Source organism: Empidonax traillii, unplaced genomic scaffold, assembly GCF_003031625.1.
Source record: "Empidonax traillii isolate 1590-97213 ecotype Southwest subspecies unplaced genomic scaffold, ASM303162v1 scaffold474:size1423191, whole genome shotgun sequence".
Classification (NCBI taxonomy): Eukaryota; Metazoa; Chordata; class Aves; order Passeriformes; family Tyrannidae; genus Empidonax; species Empidonax traillii.
The window spans coordinates 686,629-700,809 of NW_020955667.1; the positions used below are offsets into that span (position 1 = coordinate 686,629).

Consider the following 14,181-nt stretch of genomic DNA (forward strand, 5'->3'; position numbering starts at 1 on the left):
CAAGGGTTGTTACCAGATAGAGTGGGTGCAGATGAGAGAGAAAAAAAAGACAACTGGCAGAGGGAAGCAGGAAAGCAGAACTGAGGCAGATGCTCGGACCGGATGGCAGTTGTTTGCTTGGTTTTGTTCCTTTAGGAGCTGGGATTAGAAAAGAAATCGTTTCCAGGAGACACTTTCTCAGCAGAGCCGCTTTGGACCAACTCCTTTGCGTCTCCGGGCCTTTCCCAGGCAGGCTGTGCAGCCAGCCCTCCCCCCGGCATTGCAACATCTCCTGCTTTCCAAAGAGACAGGAGCAAACACAGGAAACCCCAGCCCGGTCAAGGTCTGGGAGGTAAATTTGTAACTTAGGACAGACTGCGAGGATGCTGCTCTGTAATATGTAAACACTCCTGTCTTTCTCCTACAGCCCAGCGCCTCCGAGAGAGCTGATCACAAACGTCCCTTCATGGTTGAGTCTGCTGAAGAGACAGGACACAGGTTGGAAATGCAGCCAGGCACGCAGGTTCCTTATTCCTTGGAGACAGGCTCCTTCCCTCATTTCTGTAAGTCCTCGTCCTGACCCTGTGCAGATCAGCTGTGTGGGCTCCGCTCTGGGTTGGGAGGCTGTGCAGGACACCACTGAGTGCCGTGGGGTTTGCCCAGGCTCCTGGGCTCCGCTCCTGTAGCCATCTGAACAGAGCCTTTACAGGACTTTAATTTGGCTGCACTCTCCACTGAAGGAATTTAGACATTGGGAAAATATAATTTAACAGGAGTGGTGGAGGTGTGATGGGACAGATGGGCTGGGGAAGGAGGTGGCAGCTTTGTCCCCGAAGATGTCTGGTCTGATCTGGGGCAGGAAGATGGGTCAGATGAGCTTGTGTTCCTCTGTGTTTCTTCCAGATCTGTGAGTCTATACTTTCCTCCTGCAATGGAGGGAAAGAAAAGTGTTCAGGGTGTGGAAAGGGATACTGTATTTGCAGGTGGGGGCTGTGATGGCTTATACTAAAGGAGTTTTGGGCATCAGCTCATAAAGGTTAAAAAAGAACAGGTGAGAGCTACATGTAAAGCTAGTCAAGATTTTTCCAGGAGGATACTTTTAAAAAAGTGATGCTTCTCTGAAAAATGAAGCTCTTCCTGGATAAATATTTATTTTGTCAAATATATTAAATATATGTGTATATGTACACAGAGAGAGAGAATTCCACTGGGAAAAAGTCTTAATGGCCTAATTAATTTCAGATCCCTTTGAACCTGGTTTGGGTTTTGAGCTGACTCAATGTGTTCCGCTAACTCTGCTGCATGTGAGCTCTTTGCAATACATATGCAACAATATTCTGACCAAAAGGAATATATTTACTTGCCTTTATGTATTTCCAAGTCACATAAAATTTAAACCAGCAACTTCTCTTGCTGCTTTACTAGTAAATATGTCAAATATCCATATCAATATTAAGTTTAATTAGCATCAACAGGTACACTATTTGTCTGATTCCTGTATATCAGGTAAACCAGTTGTACAGTGCTGGAATTGATTTGGTAGGATGCAAAGTAACCTTTGCACCAATTCTGAACTCTGGGAATCAAAACCAACCTGTGTTGGGCAGATGTGCACGTAAGTAAAGGACAGAGAGAAAATTTTTTTTCTAGTCTCTGAGCTTTAAAAACTGCCATGAGAGTCAGAAAGGCGTCCATCCCAACAGCCTGCTCTCAACCCTGAGCATAAAGGGGGGCTGCACAAGATCCCTGCTTGGTGCTCAGCCCCAGTCTCAGTTTCAGGCTTTGTCCCAGACTCTTGTCTGGGAGTGATCCACAAAGGATTTGTCACCAGCTGCAGCCAACAGAGCCCAGAGCTGAAGTCTAGCGTGTGCTGCCAAAACCAGCTTGCAGGTACCCACAGGTTGGCCCCTTCCACTCTGCATCTGTCAATAAAGCGAGCATCCTTCCCATCCTGACTTTGCCCAGCTGACCTTTTTAAACACGGTTGCAGGTTCTGCCTGATCTTGCCTGTGACAGCTCTGAAGATTCATTCTGAGCGTTGCAGAGGCAGTTGGTTTAGGGGACAGATCAGCAACCTTTCATGGGTGGAGGGCTGGCCTGCCTCTCCCTTCCTCGAACACCGGCTCACGCACACCTGGAACACTCACGGGGAGCTGGGAGATGCTGCCTTTACGAGGGACCAGATGGTCCCCTTCAGACAGCTTGGAGCTGGTTTTGCAGGAGAAAGAAATGTCTGTATGAAGTCAGGGAGCTGGGAATCACGGGTCACCGGACAACAGGAACAAATCCTACCTCAACTTTCATGAAACACCAGTGACCTCCTAGGGAGAAGAGTTTTATTACTGGGCTACTCCTTGCAGCAGAGTGGGGACAGTAGAAGCCCTTTAATTAGCTGATGAGAAGGAGGTTTCTCCTAGGCTAGACCTAGAGTGTTGTATTATATGTATGATGTTGAGTAGCATTATAATATCACTGATTTTATAATATCACTGATGATATCACTGCAGGCATGATTGCAGTGATAGCAGTAGAGGAAAGGGTGGGTATGTGTTTGTTGCAGATGTTTTGAGTCTCCTCTTGATCTGATTCAGCTGAAGAATCTAAATGGGCTGCCCAAGGGGTTTTTTACCCAGAGGATGAAGCTAGAGGGTGGTTTGGAGATAGATTTTTCTTGCTGTGATCTTGCTCCTGCTGCAGTAGCTTGCTGGGTCGATTCGGAAGCTGAGCTAAAAGTTCTCATCGTGTGCCTTGTGTGCCCTCTGGCTCTGCTCTTCCTGTAAGTCCCTTGTTTGGGGTAAGCACTATCCTACTGCCCAGGAGGCACTGCCTCACTGGAGGGGGGTGTTGGGCTGCCCTTGGGAAAGGGAGAGAAATAAGCTGCCTAGAGTACTCTCCTCTGTGGCCAAGGAGAAGTGCAGTAGCTCTGAAGTCCTAAGATGCCAATGCCTGCTCTGTCCTTGCAGTTGGTGGCTGCTGAGAAAAGCTCTCTCCTCAGATGGGCCCTGCTGCCCTGTGGGTTTTCTGCAATGCTCTTGTTTGCTGCTTTCTTGTTACAGCTTTTAATGGGAAGCCTTTAACGTGGTTCTGGCAGAAATTGCTCTCGCCTTGGCCTGCCACTTCTGACTTTTTTTCCAGAAACATTGCTGGATCCTGAACAAGACAGTTTGGGGCCAGGTTTTGGATGGTTACCTACCTGTGAGGGGTGGTGGACATGGTAGCTGTGTTGTGGGGAGGCCAGGCAGCCTCCACTCCCAACTGGCAGAGGTCCTATGCTGTCTGGAGTTTTACAAGGGCTTTATCTGTACTTTTTGGTATAGCTTTTATTACTGTGGTTATTTATGTGTTTATTGCTGGAGTAAAGCCTCTGTTCTCAGTGTTTTTGAGGAAGAAAAGCATTACACTGCAAATCCAGCTGAAGAAGTTGCATTCACAGACTGAAACAGACTTGGGGGTGGATTCTTCTGTTGGCACCAGCCCTGCTGGGCTTGAGGGCACAAAGTCGAAGTGCACAAGGAATCTTGGTCTCCTTCTAAAAACAAACAAAATCTGAGTTTGCCGTCCCTCAGCACCCTGGGGAGGAGGTGGTGTGTCTGCTGCAAACCCAGAGCAGATGAAATTGGCTGGGCAGTTTGGCTTTTTCGAGGTGGAGGCTCACTCCTTTCCACTTGGGTCCATCTCTTTGAGAACCCAGCTGAAAGGAAGGCATGAGAGCAAAGATGTCTGGACTGGGTGCTGAGGGCTGTGCTTGCTGGTCCTCGGCATAGGGTCCAGCAGGGTTACAGGAGGATACACAGTGTTTTGGGGAAGAAAGCTGCCTTGCTGTCTGAGTGGCCCCGGGGGCAGCGAAGGGGTTAAAGCTCAGCCGTTCTGCCCAATCAGTCTGGCTTGCCTGTAATAACCAATTAACGAAGTGTAATTGTGCAAATCCATATGTGGCAGTAATTACCAGAGAGATTAATGGATTCCTTCCTTTCTAAGCGGACCCCACCGCAGCTTGCCAGCGTCCCCCCGCCACCTGAAAGGATTCGGAGAGGGGGGAAAGCGGGAGCTGCTCTACCCTGGACACTCTGTGATGAAGCCAAGCGGACAGGGAGGCCCTGTGGGGACTGCCCGGTGCTTGTTTAAATAACCCTTTTCATCTCCCTGCGTTTCCTTATGTACAGCTCGCTGCTCCCTGGCTTGGACCCGGCCTCTTGAGGACAGTTCGTGCCCAGCCTGTTGGGGCCTGGGCTGCCATGTCCCTGCCCTCCCCATTGTCCATTCATTCCCCGCTCCCCGTTCCCCTGTTTAGCCCTAATTGCTGCAGAATATCGCGTCTGTTCGCCCTCTTCTTTTGTAGCTTTGTTATTTTAGTTGCAATGGGTAATCCAGCAAACTGTTAAAGGCATACACGAGGCGAGGAGGGGACACCAGGGCGCTTGGGGCAGGTTTTCAGGCCGGGCAATGGGGTTGTGTTTGGGGGATGGCAGCTTGCAGGCAGGCTGGGCCTGACACACCCTCTAGGATGGGTTTTCTTAGGGATGAGGGACCCTGGAGCGGGTGAATACTTCCCCTCTAAATGCACTGGGTTGTGAAAGGGAGCACTGAGTCCTGCTGAGGGAGAAGGGGGTGCATTTGCAGCCCCTGACAGGCCACCACCAGGGCAGCAGGGGCTCCTCCACAGTGGCACCAGCACCTTGGGCACTTGAGGTGCAAAACTGCCCGTCCCACTCGGCAGACCCGGCCAGCCTTGCCTCCACATCACACACGTGGGTCTGTCTGAGCCCTGCCGACCCGTGGTGGGGGGAGCTGGGAAGAGCTCAGCCCTGTTTCTGTGCTAGGAGGTGATCCCTGCCCCTGACAGGTATCTCGTGCAGAGAGGCGGCCCGCCGGGGAGGGCTGATGTGCCGGCCGGGGAGCCGTCCCTTGCTGGCTGCACGCACAGGGCTGCAGGTGCCCTGGGGGTGGCTGTGCCTGCTCAGCAGGGGATGGGGCAGGTGGCCGGGGAGACAAGAGCCCTTTAGAGCCTGGGATGGCAGGGAGTGGTCACATCTCATCTCGCATCAAGCGTCCTTGCATCCTCGTTGCCTTTCTCTTCAGGCTGAAAAGGGGATGCTGGGGTTTGAATCTGTGATATTTATTTATTTATTTATTTATTTACCCTCTGTGTGTAGCTGGGACTTGGACTTGGGTCAGGTCAGAGCTATGTGGGCCTGATGAGAGCATCTTGTGGGTGTAAAAAGCAGTCACACACGCCAAAGGTGCATCCCTCTTGCAAATGATGGATGCTCCAAGAGAGGATAGGAGCAGAGTGTGCTCAGGTGTCCTTCCTCAGGGCTGAACTGCCCTGAGCTGTTCAGCTTCTTCCATCACTGATTACTCTTTGGGTCCAGGACTGGCTGCCCCCAAAATCTACAGTGATATCTGTACAGACAACCCTGCAGAGCACTGACTGGCCCTTGCCTGGCCGTTCTCTGGCAGCCCTGGCCCCATTCACTGCCACATACATGGGGATGGATCTAAATGACCTTCTCTTATTGCTAACTTGGTACAAGGGCCAGAAATGGGGCTGCTCCAAGGGAGTGGCTGTGCAAGGTGCTCAGCAAGCACAAGCAAGGCTCTTCTCCAACTATGGTTACAGACAATGGGGGAGGTTTTGGGAGATTCTTGCCCAGAGGTAGTAGGAATGCACAGAAAATTGCATCTACCTACAAGACCATGAGATGTGCAGAGTGCTGACAGAGATTCTGCTTTTGGGTTTGCTTGCTCGGGGTCCTGGGAGCCAGCCCACACCAGTAGCTCGGTTTCCAGCCAGGAAGAGGCACCAGGGCAGCCCTTGGGGATTGCAAATGGGATAGTTTTGTTTGTCAGAGAGGTGTGTCCGTTGGTGTCAGCTGAGGCCCTCAACTGTTTCAGCTCTTCCCTTTCACCTGACCAAGGGTTCATCAATATCCATCTTCCCTTGTTGCTGGGTCAGCCTAGGTTAGAGGCTGTGTGCCAAAGCATGGCATGTAAACATGTTTCCTGGGTCTGCTTCGCCTGTGGGATCTTGAAGTAGCCTGTGTCTTGGGGGAGCAGCTTTTCTGGAAAGCTTCCCACCTGGCACAGGTGCCCAGGGGGATTCAGAGAAGTACTTGGGACACTGAGGGATGTGTCTTGCACAATTTCTGGGGTGCTTGAAGTGTTGAGTCTTTGTTGCCCTGGGTTTTAGGCTCTAGGACTGCAAGATTAAGTGGATAGGTATGATTTGAAAGCCTCATTAATTAAATGAACCATGGAGGCTGGGATGTGTGAGTATGGCTGGGCTCTTAAATGACCTGTGGGAAGATCCCTGACTGACTCACAAAATGTGCTTGGGAACTGACTGATGGGAAATGTCGATCTTTGCAACTATCAGGACAGACCCTGGGACTGGTGAATTTACCAGCCTTTGGGGCTGTGCTGCTGGTCTGGAAAGCTTAAGGCCTTATAAGGAACTGGGTTCCATATTTTTCAGCTAGGGTATGTCTGGCTGGCAGAGGAGACAGCTCTGTGGAGAAGCTGCTCTGGGATCTTCAGGGCTTGCTTTAATAAGCTGACTTAAGCCAGTGCACTTCAGTGCAGTGCCAGTACTTGAGCATGTTTTACTGTGCCCACATCATCCCAGGTGCTTCCTCTTCTGCTCAAAGGCTCGAAAGGAAAGGCCCAAAACATGTGGCCGGAGCTCTTTTCTCTCTCTTTCTATTGGGAAGAGGTTGAGGGGCAGAGAACAGATATTTGACAGTGACAGCATGTCATTCCACATCCCTGCAAATTCTTCTCGTGCTTGTTCCTCCCTGCTGGGCTGTCTGGGCTCTGTGAGGTGTGGTCTGTCCTTGTCTTGTTCCAGAGCTATTCCTTTCTTTAGGGCATAGGGAATTTTGTCATGCTCCCATGGCTTTAAATACCACTGGATTTTTCCATTTGGTACAGGGGAACATGAGGCTTTTGAGAGAAGAATATGTTTGAAAGGCAATGGAACTCATGGATGAGGAGAGGGATGCTCACTGTAGCTGGCTCCTTACTCACCCCTCGGCTGCACAGGGAGGTGAAGGGTTTTAAACATTTTCTGCAGGGAAACATTGAGGAACTGATCTTGTGGGAGAACATTTTGGCTGAGTTTCATGTTGTGTTTGTCTCCCTTTGGCTGCCACTGGAAGGTGAGTCCCAGGGGAAGGACAGCTGCTAGAACAAAGATGAGAGATGTGTGGCTGTGTGGGCAAGGCAAAGAGGTGGCTCAGTCCTCTGAATGTCAAACAGACTGGGCTGGCAGATTCTTGAACTGAAATTGGTTGTACCTGTAAGGAGATGATCTCAAAATGAACCTGTTGCTTTCCTGTGAATTGGAAATGCCTTCATGGCTTAGGGGTCAGATACAAACTATCAAGAGTGGGGTGGTTTGAGCCACCAGTGGAGGCGAAGACAGTGAGGGCTAAGGTGAGGTCTTCATATCCCCCTCTCCTGTCTTGTTTTACTGCCAGTTAATGAAGGGTTTCTTTGGGCTTCAGCTCACCTTAAATGCATTTTAAGCCTCACGTGTTTGGGCAACAAGAATTGATTGTGCTTCATTTCTTCCAGCTGCCGTCCTTCTGGATCTGGTGTTTGGGAATATACTGCACAGGCATGCTTGCAGCAGAGTATGGACATACGTGTGTCTTCAGGCAAAGACAGGGAGTGGTTTATTGATTGGAGATGTGCTGGGGATAGGTTTTTTTCCCCTGGTGACTCAGAGACATTCTTAGGTGTGAGCTGGGGGCTTGCAGTGTGCAAGATTGCTGTGCTAGTAGTGCTAGGCCAGGTTTGCTGTATCAGAGTATTTGGAGAAATGAAAACTTGTTCCAAGACTGGCTTGACACTCAGTGGAGCTCAGGAGAGCCATCCCCAGGAAGATCACGTCATTACAGGCACTGGTGATTTTTGTGCTTTAGGGAAGAAAGCAGAGCATTGAGAAACCTGCCTCTCCCTCTTTCATGCAGACACACTTGGGATTTTGTGGTATTTGATTTCCTGCTCTGCTCTCAGAGGACCCAACGGACAGGCTGAAATCTCCTGAAAAAGGGGTTAATGAGCCAGTGGCATCTGCAGAAATGAAGAGGAAGTGGGATCCAAGTGAGCTGCCTGGTTCCTCAGGAGCTACAAGCATCCTATGAGAGGGGCAGCAGCCCCACCATCCCACTGTGGCTTATAAAAAACATCCCTTTGACTGGAGCAAGGACTAAACTCTAAGGCAGGTGGCTGAGGAGTGCTGAGAGGAGCTGCACCTTGGTGACATGGTGAATGTGGCTTTTGGGCCCTTGGTCCAGATCAAAAGCTCTGTGGCCACGTGACTCACAGTGCTAATCTGGTGTAATGCTGCCTCCTCGCACAGATCTTTTCAAATGATAGTAATGGGCCAATTTGATAAGGCAGGCTTTATTCTGGCTCAGATACTCTGGCTGCCAGAGGTCAGGCTGTGTGGGAGACATAAAAGGAGAGACAGGAGTGGTTCAGAGAAAGCTGGAGCCCTCACTATAGCATTGATGTGACAGTGTGAAGTCAGATGCTCACACCTGATCCAGGCAGTGCTCAGTGGTGAAACCAAGTGTGTGCGAGCTTGAAGCTGTGGCCTTTCTAGCTTGGAAAGACCTGAATTAGAAATCCAAAAGCACATGCTGTATCTCCCCTCTCCCATGGCAGAATACAGAGGGTCCCGGGACAAGATGTCTTATGGCAGTTATCAACTCTGTGGGCTTTTGGAGCCTGGCTTGGACCTTGAGACCCGTGGCTGTGCCCTCAGCTGTGAAGGTATTGGTGCTAACCCTTGAGGTGAAGCTGTTCCTCTTGGATACCTTCAAGCCTTCCTCCCCCGAGAGAGGAGCTACTCAGTGCAGAAATAACCCTTGTTACCTTGAACTCCAAGATAGCCACGTTTGCCTGTCTGGTATAAATAGACCATCTGAGGCAGCTGGATGTGATGGAGATTGACAGGTTGTCTCTGGAGTTTTGCACTTGCTGAAGCAGGAGGAAATGTAAAAGCATGAACGTGGGGATGCACAGCGTGAGAGTAGCAAGCAAAGCCCCCAGGTGCACAGCAGGCTGTGGCACCTGCTGGGGGGATGCAGGTGGGAGCCCTCTGTGGCCTTGTGCAGGGCAATGCTGTGACAAGACCTTTCCCACCCTGTGTTGAGCTCTTGTGGCCATCAGCACATGCCAGGTCCAGCAGATGAGATCTCCTCTCAATCTCCTCTTCTCCAGACTGAACAGAACAAATACCCTCAGCTGCTCCTCATGCAGCTTCCCCTTAAGGGCCTTCACCATCTTTTTTGCCTTCCTTTGGACGCTCTCTAATGGCTTGATATCTTTCTTATACTGTGCTGCCCAAAACTGCCACAATATTCCAGGTGAGGCTGCACCAGTGCAGAGCAGGACAATCCCCTCCCTCGCCTGGCTGGAGATGCTGTGCCTGATGCCCCCCAGGACAGGGTTGGCCCTCCTGGCTGCCAGGGCACTGCTGACTCGTGGCAAACTGGCCACTGACCAGGGCCCCCAGGTCCCTTTCCTGGCACTGCTTTCCAGCATCTCATTCCCCAGTACATCCAGAGTTGGCCCATCCCAGGGGCAGAATCCGGCACTTTCCCTTGTGGAACTTCCTCTGCTTGGTGATTGCCCAACCCTCTGATTTGTCAAGGTCTCTCTGCAGGGCCTCCCTGACTTTGAGGGAGTCAACAGCTCCCCCCAGTTTTTTGTCATCTGCAAACTTGCTCAGTATCCCAGCCAGTCCTGCCTCCAAGTCATTTATGAAGATATTGGAGAGCACTGGGCCTAAGATGGAGGAGCCCTGTGGAATCCCACTGGTGACAGGCGGCCAGTCTGATGTTACCCCATTCAGTGTTACGCTCTGTGTTCAACCTGTGAACCAATTGCTCACCCGCTGCCTTATGTGTTTATCCAGCTGTGGACTGGGCATTTTGTTCAGAAGTACACTGGGAGAGACAGTATCAAAAACTTTACTGAAATCCAAAAAGATGACACAACTGCAAACCCAACCCAAAGCGATGGATGCTTTTGACCAAAAAAAAAAAAAAAACACCAATTTTTCAGACGGTCCAAATGGCTACTCTTTTGGATCCACCTTCCCAGGAATACTTTGTTGCATGCTTTTCCATGACGCTACCACTGCTGACCTTTCTGCTCCGTCAAGGGGGAGTCTCTGGGAAGCACATAGGCAGTGATTCTTCGCCGTTACAAAGGCTGGGATTGTTGGCAGCTTGACGCCCCAGAAAGTGTCTAATTGACTTGACTCTCTCTCTAGCTGGGCTCCAAATGGATTTTCTGCCTCGGGATATCTCGGCGTTATAGTGGACCTGTTGTTTTTGCTCCCCGCATGATATTAAAAAGTGCATTGTTGGAGCAGAAAGCGTGAGTCAGAGCGGATGTGCGGAGGGAGCTGCCTGTCGCCCCGTGAGCAAGTGCCAGCGCAGGGGAGCGGAGCGAGACGGGGTCACCTGCCATCCGCAGTTAGGAGAGAACCGAGAACTCTCTTGGAGCATCTCAGGGAAGGAGCTTGGCTTGATGGTACGGACGTAAATCTGCCTTTTGCATCCCAAATAGGGAGCAGTAATATTAAAATATCTTCTCTACTAGTTTAGTAATGTTTATCTAACTCCAGTGCATCTCCAGTGTGGGCTTGGTCCCAGGTGCCCTCTGGGCTGGGCAGAGGCCTTTCTCAGGTATCTCTGTCATGCTGGCACCAATGTCTGGGAGTGTCTTGCCTGCACCTGTGTCAAAATGTGCATGTGCCACCCCTGGTGCCTGCCTGGGGAGGTAATTCCCTGCAGGAGTGGGCAGCTGGGCTCTGCAACCAGCAAAGCTGCTGGAGGTGCTTAGGCAGGCATAAGAGGATTCGGTGACACCGCTGATTAGTGTCCAGGGCCTCATTATGGTGCTGGTAATTGAAGGTCTCCCAAGGTTTAAACACGCTGCGAATTACTTGCCCTCAGAGGCTGCGCTTGGCTGCGTGGGACGGTGCTTTCTGCAAGGTAGGCAGTGCCCTCCCTGGAGCAGCCTGGCACTGGGAGTAGAGGCCCCTGCCCTCCAGACCTCGGGGAGAGGACCCACATTGGGTGGCAACTGTAGGGCTCAGGGAGAGACAGGGAAGGCCTGGGGAGAAGGAGAGGGCATGCTGTGTTACTGCAGGTGTGTTTGTGGTGCTGCTGTTTGAATGTGCTGCTGCTGGTAATTGCATTAGCCCGGTGGGGCTCTGGGAGTAATTTCATTAGCTTGGTGTCTGTGGTTATTGCTGGACATGAGACAGTGGTGAGAAAGGGCAGGGCTGAGTGGAGAAGGGCTGATGCAGCAGTCCCTTCCTCTCCATCTCCAGGGAATCACGGGAGGCACCTTGCCTTTTGGTGACTTTTGCCTGTGCCAGGCCAATGCCAACCAGTACAACAGACGGATAAGGTTGGCTCAGTCCATTGGTTAGCCTGGAGAAACCCATCTTCAAGTCCCTGCTCTGCTGCTGACTTCCTGTTTGGCCCTGAGCGTGTCACTTGATGTCTTTGTGTCTGCCTTTGGAGGCCAGCAGGGAGGAAAATGGGCATTTTGGCTCCTGGGGCCCTCAGCCTGGTAGCCCCTTTTGCTTCTCACTAGCCCTGTGAAGGGAGGCCCAGCTCTAACAGCAACACCCCATGGGCAGTGGGTTTTCTCTGGGAGTCTCATTCCAGAGCAGTGTCAGGAGGAAGATACATGTGCAGCTGTAGGATTGTGAGAGCTGCCACCTTTTTATTCGGTCATACATGTGGCACCAGCATATACATAGAACGCCTTTGTCTTTAAACAGAGATGGGAAGGGGAGCTGATGGAATTCTTGGTCATGTTTGGCATTTTCCTGCTTTAAGGAAAAGGGACCATATTTAATTTCTAGCTTTCCTGGTTCTGGGGCAGGGTGGAATAAATGGTAAGCCTTCCATGTTTAGGGTCTGGCGTCAGAGACCAGCATCCTAAAAGACTTGGTGGAGTAGTACCAAGATGAGATGGTATTCCAACCCACTGCTGAAGTACTGTGTGCAGCACAGTGGCCTTGGAAAGCTAACTGGGAGGTGAGTTGGGGGTCCCAACACAACGTTAGCTTCTCAGCTGGCTTGAACAGCGCTGCTCTGCTGGGAGTCCTGCTCTGACTGATGCCCTCAGGTGTGGCTGCTGGATGCCCATCAGCAGCACTGAGTCCCATCTGGGTGCAGCAGGGCAATAGTTTGCCTTCCTAAATTGACAGTGGCAGTCATAATGTCTTCTTTTACATAATGGGAGGTGGTGGAATAAAAAAACATTCAATAACTTGAAGCAGTGCATTGTGCTATTCTAGTAGAAACTGAGGGACTGCCTCCTGTATGGTCCTGAAGCACTGCTTAAGAGAGACTGGACTGGCCCCTGGAATCTGTCTGTCACAGATTGATTTGGGTACAGGGGCTGGAGCTTCTCCACACTCAGAAATCCATGGTGGTCTCCTAAATTAATTGCCTGATGTTCGATTTGCCTGAGGAAAGGGCCTTGAAGGGCTTTCCTTGAAGTTGCTCAGTGTGTGCATGTGTTCTGCAGCGCTAAGCACTCACTAACCCAGATCTGCTAAAAATCAATAAAGTAATCCACTTACTGCTTGGGACTGCCAACCTTTTTAAGGAGCTCAGAGATGTTTTGTCTTCTTTCCTCTCCCCTTTCTTTTAAGCTGAAAGAAAAGAGCTATGGGGAAGGGTGTGCTGACAGAGCTGGACTAAAATCAGGCTCTTTGCTCTGGGCAGATCAATAAAAATAATTCCCTACTAAAACTTCATTAGCATGGAGTTAAAGCTGCTGAGATCCCGCGTGGTGGGTGAGCATTAATGGTACTAGTAAATCTCGGCACGGTTGGTGCTTAGAACGCAAAGCCGCTTCACTGCTCACACCTCCCCGTGCCCAGAGCTGCTGGGGCTGAACTGAACATGCAGCTTGGCTCTGCCCTGCTCTGTCCCACGGATCTTGGCGAGGGCACAACCCTCTCGTTTGGCCTGAGGGCAAGGGATGAGCCAGCCTGGGAAGGTAGGGAGGTGTGACTCGAGCAGGTGGAAGCAAAACCGTTGTGCAAGAGCAGATTTGACTCAAAACAGTATCTCGGTTCTGAGTGCTGGTGGGCACTCAGGGACTGGGGGTGGATGGCCCCGATGCAACTCTGCAGGGTGATGGACAGATGATAGGAAAGGTCTCTTAGGGGCTGCTGGACAGGCAGGCTTCCCATCATGCCAGAGCTTTCCTGTGACAGCAGATCAGAGAGGCATCCCCCTGGCAGGTTTTTGTGTGGGGCTGCACAAAGTCCCTCTCTTATGTGGCAATCTTGGATCTTATTGAGGGTATAGGTGTGAAAATCACTTCTTTTGGAAGCAGATTGTTTGCTGGGATTCTTGATTGAAAAATGTTTCTTTCAGTCTTGTCACAGAGAAAAAGAAAAAAAAACCCACTTGCTCTGCTGAGAAATCCAATTTTCTAGCTGGAGATTGAAACAAGCCACCTTGCAGCCTGTTCCTCAGCAGTGCCCTGGGTCCATGCCTGTGGGGCATTGAAGCTTGTGCCTGGCTCTTGTCTCCTGCCCCCAGTAAGGATCCCCAGCGTGGCTGTTAAAGGACAGCACCAGATGCAAAGCCAGTGCTATCCTGAAATAGCAAACTTTGCCTACATGTTAGAAATCCTGTGGTTTCTGGGATTGATGTCACTTGTATTAGACAGGGTGGAATGTGGGGCAGCATCCACGGAAACAGGAGCTGTGCCTACATCTTCTGCACCCAGATGTGTCTGTGAACACTGGCAGGATGACTGGCCCTTGCTGAGGGTGTTTGCTGGGGATGTCCTTGTTGTGTATTGCAGTGGTGGCAGGGGAGGACACAAGCTCAGCTGAACAGGGAGAGGGACAGGACATAGCACCACAGTCAGATGCTGCTGTGGTGGTTATCAAACCCTCTGGTCTCCCTTCCCTGGAACTCAAACCTTGGGATGTGTAAGCATGGTGCTCGGCTGCCTGTTCTCCCCTGAAACAGTTCTGCAGTGCCATTAATGTTTGGGCAATAAAACAAATGAGATGTGAAAGGTGGCCAGATAGAAGATACAAAAGTGATCTCTGCTGTTTGTATTCCCCCTGTGAGACTGCAGTTGCTTGGGTTTTTTTGCCTCAGTAGAACCTACTCTGAATACTGATCTCTCTCT

The 14,181-nt window shown here is 50.8% G+C and overlaps 1 protein-coding gene across 1 annotated transcript in view; it reads left to right on the forward strand.

The window, feature by feature from the left end:
- The first annotated feature begins 359 nt into the window (after positions 1-359).
- The window catches only part of RXRG (retinoid X receptor gamma), a 37,540-nt gene continuing 23,718 nt past the window's right edge, over positions 360-14,181 (forward strand). Inside the window, exon 1 of the mRNA XM_027895902.1 lies at positions 360-542. Coding sequence (XP_027751703.1) covers positions 446-542 — 97 coding nt within the window. The 5' untranslated portion in view covers positions 360-445. The remainder of the gene's footprint in view (positions 543-14,181) is intronic.